Genomic DNA, 10,367 nt, shown 5'->3' on the forward strand with positions numbered 1-10,367 from the left:
AAGTGACCGAGATACTTTAACTGTTTTCACATGTATAAATTCTACATACAAGCCCTTTAAGTTAAGGTCACATATTACCCAGAATCCTCTCCTCCATGTTCCTCTAACATGTCTCTGCAGTCTCTCTACAAACCCCCCAATGATGAGAAAAGTCCATCCTCTCCGTCTTCTGCCTGCTCCATGTCTCAGAAAATGTGAAAATGAGATGTTCCCTTCATGACATCACAAAGGGCAGTAGCCCCTCCCCTTCATGACATCACAAAGGGCAGTAGCCCCTCCCCCAGGTGGGTGACACTCCCACAGCTAGGTGTTTGTTCTGCCCTCTGAGTCTGCCTTCTCACCGTAAACAATAGGACATGGAGCCAGAAAGCAGCGAGTACACCCGAGCCCTTCCAGAGAGGGGGCGTGGTCAGACACAGCTCATTTACATATTTAAAGCGACAGACACAGAAACAGCCTGTTCTGAGCAGGGCTGACATAGAGGTTGGTTGGAGAGGAGGAGATGTGACCTTTAAAGCTTTGAGTCCTGTTGCTGTAAATTGTTGTGAATCTGTTTGAACTGTAAATACAAAGAAATGAAGACAGGTGTTTCCCACCTTGTATTGTAGCATGAAGCTAACCGCGCTGATCATGCATCTTGTTATGATAGCGGGCCAATCAAAGTCTGCATAAAATGTTCAAACGTGTATGTAACATGTATTTTACCCAGATTGCTGAAATGACTCTGTTTTATCTCTTCAATGTTTCGTTGTCGTGCGGTGGAGACGCTTCTGCTGAATGTGATGTGACTCAACTCCGACACTTTTGGTACTCTATATTTTTGTATAACTGTAAAAAGAAAAGAAGTTGAATAAATCCATTCTGGTGCTAGGATCACAGCTGCTAAAGCGAGAATAAGCTCTGCATATTTAAAGAGTTCAAGACTTTTGTTTGGTTCCTCTTCCCTGAGGCGTCATGAGGGGAAGAAGATCATCCTGATGGGAAGATGGCCACCGAACACTACTTTGGTCCAGCGGGGCAGGGAGAAGGCCGGACGCTCGCAGGTCGGGGGAGGTTTGGTTCAGGTGGGAGGAGCCAAACTGGAAACCAGGAGAAGGTGAAAGGTGTTGACCACCATGATGACATCTCCTGGTGTGCAGGACCTTCACTGTGTCATGTAGAGGATAACAGATGTTTAGGGAACAATCAGGTGCTCAAACAGGAAGTCAGGGGGGGGGTTTAAGATGCTCCTTCAGCAGCTCGTGTGTCTTTTACAGAGGAGAGAGGCGTGCTGGTAGGTCTCCTCTCCGTCATGCTGATGTTTCTGCTTTCTCACGTGAGCAGGTTAAGAGACTGTTGAATCATTTGGAGGACGAGCAGCTGAGAGGTCACGACCTCACATCCTGGAGCGAGGAGAGCCACAGCCGAGGGGCCGAAATGCTGCTTTAAGGCAGGTATCATGACGCGCTCACACCTGTGACTCAACACTCATCACGCATCATTCACTCATATTTACACCATTTAGTTCTCAAAGAGGAAAACATCCAATTCTGAGCGGGATAAAAAGGACCATTTGTTGCTTTCTTACTTTTATAAAGTGATCTTAACATCAGACACTTCCACACACTCCAGGTGTTTGAGGAACAACATCTCCCCCTCGTCCTGAAGCATCAAAAACACACCTGCACTGCTAACCTCATCACCTGCTTTTATTTGATCGTGCTGCCATCTGCTGGAGAAAAGGAGGAACTACACTGCAGCGTGTCTCAAAGGTTGATGAACTGCTCTGCCACCCTGCCCAACATTATCACAGAAAGAAGTGACGTGCATGAAGATATTCATCGATTGATTGACTAAAATGTGTCTCACATCATAGCAGCACCATTTACAACATATCACAGATAGATAGATAGATTATTGATCCGGAGGGAAATTTAAGAAATTATAGACAAGATGCAAACATTCAAACACGTCACTAACATTCAGAGTCCTTCAGCTCGGCTCCACTTTGAATTTCTGGACCGACCGGCGTACGACAGAGTTGTTGGGCCTGACCCAGGATCTGCAGTCTGTGGTCTGACCCCCTTTATAATGTGGGACCCTGTATCTCAGAGCTCCTCTTCTGTAGCCTGAAGCAGAAGAGTTTAATTATTGAAACCAAAACAACATGTCCGATGTGCCCTTGGGCAACACACTCTTCACTCTGCAGCAGCCTCTACCATCAGTGTGTGAATGTGTCTGAATGGATGAGTTAATACTGATGGACTCTGCAGCAGCCTCTACCATCAGTGTGTGAATGTGTATGAATGGATGAGTTCATACTGATGGACTCTGCAGCAGCCTCTACCATCAGTGTGTGAATGTGTATGAATGGATGAGTTCATACTGATGGACTCTTTACTCTGCAGCAGCCTCTACCATCAGTGTGTGAATGTGTATGAATGGATGAGTTCATACTGATGGACTCTGCAGCAGCCTCTACCATCAGTGTGTGAATGTGTATGAATGGATGAGTTAATACTGATGGACTCTTTACTCTGCAGCAGCCTCTACCATCAGTGTGTGAATGTGTATGAATGGATGAGTTCATACTGATGGACTCTTCACTCTGCAGCAGCCTCTACCATCAGTGTGTGAATGTGTATGAATGGATGAGTTCATACTGATGGACTCTTTACTCTGCAGCAGCCTCTACCGTCAGTGTGTGAATGGATGAGTTCATACTGATGGACTCTGCAGCAGCCTCTACCATCAGTGTGTGAATGTGTATGAATGGATGAGTTCATACTGATGGACTCTTTACTCTGCAGCAGCCTCTACCGTCAGTGTGTGAATGGATGAGTTATTACTGATGGACTCTTTACTCTGCAGCAGCCTCTACCATCAGTGTGTGAATGACTCTTTACATGTTTTTATGAAGCTGACACTTTAAAGAGTTGTATTTTTAATCGAGCCTGAATTAGTTCGTCTGTCTGTCTGTCTGTTCCTTTGTGCCTCTTTAAGATGGCCTCCCTGTCAGGATAAATGAAGCCCTCCTCTCGTGCCCCCACCTCTGCTTTCTAAAATAGTCCCGTCCATCACTCAGGCGCAGCTGCTGTGGAGTGGCGCGAGCGGCAGCAGCGTGCATGCACACTCCCCGGCGCGCGGGAACACCTTGTCTAGAGGAGGGAAGAGAGAAAGAAGCAGCAGCAGCAGCGTGAAGCTGGAGCACGCAGCCCGGAACCCGCAGCCCCTCCGCTGGGCTGGACCGGAGCAGCCCGCCCTCTGGACTGATGTGCTGGCCGAAATGTCCCGACACATCTACATCAGGAACAAGATCGGAGAGGGCATCCAGGCGCCCATTTTCCAGGTAGGAAACTTCTCACGAAGCTCTTCAACTTTATTTTCTCTTATGAAGCATTTACCATTAATAACACCTGGAAGAGCTTTATTTTGAAATTCATGCTTTTTGTTTGGTAATGGAAACCACTAGCTTATTTTAAATTCATGGTAAATTGAACATGTTTTATCATGTTTTATTTTCGCGTATCTCTTCAGGTGATCTTTTCAGATAAGCTCATCTGCACCTGTGATTCTTCTTTATTTGTTTGACTTCTTTCTCAACATTTATAAAGTATTAAGTTCATTTCCTCCAGATTCAGATCCAGGTCTAAACTGTCTTTAGGTCCTGACAGACATTAATAACTCAGGTTCTCTGAAAAAGGAACAAAGTAAATCCATCATCTGGATCAGTTTGTAAGTCTGTAAAAACTTCAACCAATGTCTGCCATGAGGTACCAATCTGATGAACCAATCACAGGCCTCCCTGTCTCCCTGCTCTCTGATGAACCAATCACAGGCCTCCCTGTCTCCCTGCTCTCTGATGAACCAATCACAGGCCTCCCTGTCTCCCTGCTCTCTGATGAACCAATCACAGCCTCCCTGCTCTCTGATGAACCAATCACAGCCTCCCTGCTCTCTGATGAACCAATCACAGGCCTCCCTGCTCTCTGATGAACCAATCACAGGCCTCCCTGTCTACCTGCTCATTCTAAAAAATAATAATCTTTAAGTTTCAATCAAACATTGTGATGAAGACCCTCTTTGTATTTTGATTTAATCTTTTATTTTGCCCTTGGACAGATGGAGGCTATTATATCTCACTTTGATGTCAAGTCAGAACTTGTTTTGATCAACGCCTTAACGTGCACACAGGTGGTCGCCCTCGCCACTCGCCACGTGTTTTCTTTTATCCTCCTCTGAGCAAAGAAATGATCCCTAATACTTTAAATTCAGTCATTGAAGAATGAATGAAATAGCAGCAATCTAAAGTCATTCTTTAATTCACCATTAACTCTCTGACACTTTTACTGTGGTAAATATTGGATCCTTTATTCACGAGACGGTGTGGAGAACACTTTTACACTTTTTGAAGGTCTCGTCCTGCATGTGAAGCTTCATTCTCCTCATTTCAGCTGATAATTGCAGGGTCCATTCTGGTATAAATAGCACACTGGGCTAACTTTACCCAGATAAAGCTCCTCGCGGCGTCGACTGAGACACAGAAAGAGAGATGGTGACCCAGATTAATGGCCCTGTTTCATCAAATCCAGGGAAGTGGGCTCTGACTCTTTGACGGTGACATTGTCATTAACTCTGGAGACTCAGAACAGAAATGGGCCAAATCACTGGCAGATAATTAATTCAGCTCCCTGGAGATGAACTCTGCGGTTATATTTGGACAGAGAGACAAACAGTTTTTTGCTTCTGCAGAAATAAACTTTGGATAAAAAGTGATTCTGCTGGCTGAGAGTTTGTGTTTTCTTTTATCCCCGCTCAGGTGAATCGAGGGACTTATTCCAGGAGGAGCAGACTGAAGAGGTCTGATGGCAGCACCACCTCCACCAGCTTCATCCTCAGACAGGTACGAACACGCAAAGAAAGGCCTCCCATGGAAAACACCTGACAGAGACGGAGGATTTGATGCGTTTCTAGCCTCACTGTCAGGTCACATCATTTTTCCAATAATTTGCATCTCGGCCGAACCACCAAACTTTCAGTCCTGGTTACTGTCTGCTGGTTCAGTGGGAATAATGTGCAGAAAGGACAACTGAACAGTTTACTGATTCGATTAAAAAGGAAAAATCCAAATATTAAAACATGATTTCAACAACAGATCGATAAAAGGCTCTGGATCTGATTGGACCAGAGAAGGTAGGCGGGGCTTTGAAGGCCGTTTTGGACGCCCCTGGGTTTGCCAGATATGAGAGCAGTTATCAGGTGAACAGGTGTTGCAGCGATGGAAGCGGGCAGTGGAACTGCTTCAGATAGAAGTGATTGTACCCGAGCTAAAAAGCCTCTGCATGTTTCTAATAAGCTCCAGCAGCAGAAAGCTGCTCAAACTAGGATCAATGTTGGAGATGAAACATGGAGAGAGGTTAGAACGCAGAAAGCTTTACAGACCCATGCAGAGCTGGCTAAACACTGAAGCTACAGTGTCCTCCACATGCAGAGCTGGCTAAACACTGAAGCTACAGTGTCCACCACATGCAGAGCTGGCTAAACACTGAAGCTACAGTGTCCACCACATGCAGAGCTGGCTAAACACTGAAGCTACAGTGTCTACCACATGCAGAGCTGGCTAAACACTGAAGCTACAGTGTCCACCACATGCAGAGCTGGCTAAACACTGAAGCTACAGTGTCCACCACATGCAGAGCTGGCTAAACACTGAAGCTACAGTGTCTACCACATGCAGAGCTGGCTAAACACTGAAGCTACAGTGTCCACCACATGCAGAGCTGGCTAAACACTGAAGCTACAGTGTCCATCACATGCAGAGCTGGCTAAACACTGAAGCTACAGTGTCCACCACATGCAGAGCTGGCTAAACACTGAAACTACAGTGTCTCTACATGCAGAGCTGGCTAAACACTGAAGCTACAGTGTCCACCACATGCAGAGCTGGCTAAACACTGAAGCTACAGTGTCTCTACATGCAGAGCTGGCTAAACACTGAAGCTACAGTGTCCACCACATGCTGACCTGTGTGAGAGGAGGGGCGGAGCCAGCTCTCTGTGATGATTAGAGTTTAGACTACAGTACTCATGTTAAACACTAGGGGGCGGAGCTACAGACTGCTCCTTTAATGTCTGAAGATATAACTATAAGATGTAAAACAGTAGATGATTTGGTGATGATGTCATGCTCACATTCCCTGTCGGGTTGTGCGGATATCAGAATGGATGTGATGGTGTAAAGTGTAAAAACGTTTTTTAGCTGGTGGAAGCTTCTGGTTAATCTGTAATAATCTTAATTAAAATGAACAGATTGTATCATTTTTAAATGTGTGTTTTTAAATCGTGCTCGGGGAGTCGTGTGAAAGACAAAGATCTAGAGACCCTGTCCTGAGACCGAAGCATGTGACGCCTGATTTCATCGATTATTTGACTTCATTGTGCAGCTTCAGTTGAATCGTTTGTCAGGTGGATTCTCTTCTTTCATCATCGCCTTCCTGCCCGCACGCTCTGTACCTTCAGAGGGTGGAGAGAAAAAAAAAAGGCAGAGTGAGGCAAATGGAGGATGCTGCTCCCCTCTTTTACTCCTCCATCCCCCTCCCCCGTTTCCCCGCTGCCTCCTCACACTCATCCAAGCTGAGTGGACGGCGAGCCAGCCAATCAGCTGGCTGCACATTGGCTCTGTCATCAGGCTTGGATATTGAGGAAGGATCTGCTGCCTCTGCTGCTGCTGCTGCTGCCACTGCTGCTTTATTGTGTGTGTAGCTTTATGCGTGTGTGCGTGTGCGTGTGTGTGTGTGATGAAATGAAATGCCAGCGTTGGGTTACCTCCAGGGAGAGCCTCCTCGTCCTATAATGTGAGCCAGCAGCAGCGCGCTGCGATCAGGGAGAAGCTGCATCCATCAGGCCTCCGGAGGACCAGGCGTGATCCAGCGGGAGGAGAGATCTTTTTTTATTTTCTGATTTTTCATCTCTTCTGTGGAGGGACGGGATTGTCGTCATCTCCCCCATCCATCCTTTTATTTTTCTCAGCGGAGCCCCCACCTTCCTCCTCCACCTCCTCCTCCTCCTCCTCCTCCTCCTCCTCCACTCTCGTTTTTTTATTCCCCCTCGTTCTTCTAGAGGTGCTCGTTGGATTATCAAACCTCCATGTATGACAATTTGTACCTGCATGGATTTGAAGACTCGGAGGCGGTGAGTGTTTCTGGATGTGAATCTGCACACACACACACACACACACACACACACACACACACACACACACAGGTTTTGGAGGCCTTTTTGATGTGTTAGCCAGCGGAACAGCGTAGCGTGATCGTGGGCTATGCTCCGCTGAAAGGGGGTTGGGTGAGTGAGTGTGTGTGTGTGTGTGTGTGTGTGTGTGTGTGTGTGTGTGAAGGCGGGGGTGTACATTAGCCAGATGGCTCCTGACGTGTGACATTCTCTAAATATAACCCTCAAATGTTTCTGTGTATTCTGATTCAACGAGAGGAGCCGTTTCTCCGGCTCCTCACCTCCAGGAGGGAGCCGAGCCGTGACTCCAGGAGGAACCAGAATCAGCCTTCTACCTCGAGGCCCGTAAAAGCCTCTAATTGGTGTCCAGAAACATGCATCGTGATGTCATGAAGCGGATTCTGATGTTGATGAGTCACATGCTGAAGCTACTACATTGGTTAATAGCCGGGATGCTACAGTACAGTATGAAGCATCCACACAGAAACGCCGGGATGAGTCATAAGTGTTGGATTTTAAAGATGGTCTCTGAAGGTGTCGTGGAGTATTTCACTGTGTTCCTCCCTGCTCTGCTTTCCCCTTAAACTTGGACCTGCAGCCGTCACATTCAACAAAAAATGTATCACGACAGGTCAAAATCTCCCCGTGGATTTTTTTTTAAACACTGATGTGCGAAAAAAAAAAAAAACTACAATTCCCAAAATGTGACTCTGGATCGTGTCCAATCAGACGCTCTCCACATTGCAATGCAGGCTTTCGCTCAAAAATGAATCATCCACTCTTATTGCCGAGACGATGCTGATGACATCACTGTGACATCATCAGGGCTTATTTTTCCGGACTTGTCCAAGCTCTCCAGATGAGACATTACACAACAGTGTTCACACAATGAGTTGAGTTAAATCCTCGTCTTCATTTGATGTGATGAAGGTCAAAACGTTTGTTAACGACTCTTTTAAAAGACACCACATCACTTGCAAACATGAATTTGTAGATTTTCTACTGAGATAAATCACGTAGTTTGGCAGCTCCTGTCCGCTGAAAAGACGAGTAAACTGAAGAAACGTCTCTCGCCCCGTGCCCACCAAGAGGAGAGCGCCGGCGGTGCACTCGGGAGCGCTCTCTCCTTATTTAACATTTTTAAACTGTGTGTCTCACTTTCAAATAAACCCACGAAATGAGAGCTTTGACTTTGTACAGGAGACGCTCCTGTAAAGATGTTTTTCTTCTTCTTCACCTGAGTCCGTCTGTGACTCAAACATGGACTTTGATATGTTTCAGGATGAGCACGCAGCCTGTCTCTCTGCTGCTGCACGCTCTGCACGCTGGGCCCAGGAGGGAGCGAGGCAGACGGATCTGTTTGTTTGTTTGTTTGTTTGTTTGTTGGAAATCTTACAAGCTTATATTTCCTGAAAGTAGGAATCCTTTTAACTCTCCCAAATGTCCCACGTCCTGATTAAATGAGCAGCCGAGGAGTTTGCTGAAGTCAGGCCTCACTCTCTGCTCGCTTGTAAAAAAAAAAAAAAGTGCTTAGCTCTGATGACTGTCCTGATTTATCTTCTTGAGCCTTAATGGTCTCCTGTAATTGAATCCTCCTTACCAACGTAGCAGACCAAAGCGCTTGGTCCAGTCTTGTCTCTGCAGAATTAGTTGTTGGATAACTGGATGTTTTAAAGGTGCCAGTCCAGCATGTGGGAGGAGCTGCTGTGCTTACGATCCAAGGACAAAGATTCACTTCCCTCTCCTCTTTCATCACTGATTCTATTCATTCTATGTGCACTGGTTCTACTTTACTGTCAGACGTCAATGAGGACCAAATTGTCCTCACACGATGGGACAGTGCTGACAGCTCCAGTGACCGGCTGCCTGTGTGTTTGTGCTTGCAGGGCTCAGCTGATTCCTATACTAGCAGACCATCAGACTCAGATGTCTCTCTGGAGGAGGAGCGGGACGTGCCGGCGCAGGTCCAGAGCCAGAGCCCAAGCCAGAGCCAAGGACCGGGACAGAGCCGCCAGGAGAGGGAGCAGCAGGCCACCATTCAACTTGAGCGAGCCAAGGTAGCCGCTCCTAAGCCAATCAGTGGCTCCGCTTATAAAGACGGACGAGTGTCCCGAAACGTCTTTAATCAACAGATCTGATCCATGTGGGGACAGAGACGTCTGTCCTGATGCAGACGGGGAGGTGGAGTCCCTCAGGGAAGCGTTCCTGGCCCGTTGTTATTTTAAAATGATTCCACTGGACCTCGTCACTGAGTCGTTAACGCGACTCTCAAAGAGCTGAAGGGTTAAAAAAGGGTCATCAGGGGGCGCTGGTGGCCTAGCGGCTGGTGCACACGCCCCATGTGCACCGGCCCTGGATCAGGTCTGACCACGTCGTTCCAGAGTCTCCACTGTCCTGTCTCTGATCTGTAAAAGCCCCAAAACTAAGTCCGAGTTTTTATGAATATTTTAACCCTATTTTGTGTTTGATCTCATTTTACTTTAAACTGTTTTTTTTTTTGTAACATTTAGTTTGTTGTTTTGATAATCTTCTCCGGTTTCCTCCTTTTTGTGAATGTCCCGTCTCCGTCCTCCCGTGTCCTTTTAACACGTGATGCGTCTCTGCAGACTAAACCTGTGGCCTTCGCCGTGAGGACAAACGTCAGCTACTGCGGCGCTCTGGATGAGGATGTCCCCGTTCCAGCGACCGCCATCTCCTTCGACGCCAAGGACTTCCTCCACATTAAAGAGGTACGAGCGCTTTTTGGTCCGTTTTTAATCAAATCTCTGATCCTACCCGTGACGATGTTTCCTTTTTGTTCTTGGTGCGCCGACCTGCAGAAGTTCAACAATGACTGGTGGATCGGTCGCTTAGTGAAGGAGGGCTGTGAGATCGGCTTCATCCCGAGTCCTCTGAAGCTGGAGAACATCCGGCTCCAGCAGGAGCAGAAAAGAGGACGAGTCCAAGGGTGAGCACATCCCACACTTTGTCTCCTCAACGCCACATCTGAGCTTCCTCACTCAATAAGAACAGGAAGTCACACACATGTCTCCATCCACACACACTGTACGGGGGGGGGATGTTTTCATGACTCAGCAGTTTTGATTGGATGAAGGATCAGAGTTATTCACAATAAGGCGTGTAGCTGAGCTGATTGACAGGTGGGCGTGGCCTCAGCTC

General features: G+C 47.0%; 1 protein-coding gene across 2 annotated transcripts; it reads left to right on the forward strand.

Moving 5' to 3' along the window:
• Positions 1-1,371: 1,371 nt before the first annotated feature.
• On the forward strand, positions 1,372-10,160 carry LOC306818448 (voltage-dependent L-type calcium channel subunit beta-4-like). 2 transcript variants are annotated; one of them, XM_079336044.1, is made up of 6 exons: positions 1,372-1,433; positions 3,065-3,328; positions 4,799-4,882; positions 9,095-9,265; positions 9,815-9,937; positions 10,028-10,160. In XM_079336044.1, exons 2-6 carry the CDS (start codon positions 3,266-3,268, stop codon positions 10,157-10,159), a joined length of 573 nt encoding a protein of 190 aa, XP_079192170.1. In that variant the 5' UTR covers positions 1,372-1,433; positions 3,065-3,265; the 3' UTR covers position 10,160. The 2 variants fall into 2 exon arrangements, with proteins under 2 accessions (XP_079192170.1, XP_079192171.1); XM_079336045.1 differs by lacking the exons at positions 1,372-1,433; positions 3,065-3,328; positions 4,799-4,882 and adding an exon at positions 6,523-7,169.
• Positions 10,161-10,367: the final 207 nt, after the last annotated feature.

This window comes from Symphodus melops (assembly GCF_947650265.1).
Source record: "Symphodus melops genome assembly, chromosome: 23".
Taxonomy (NCBI): domain Eukaryota; kingdom Metazoa; phylum Chordata; class Actinopteri; order Labriformes; family Labridae; genus Symphodus; species Symphodus melops.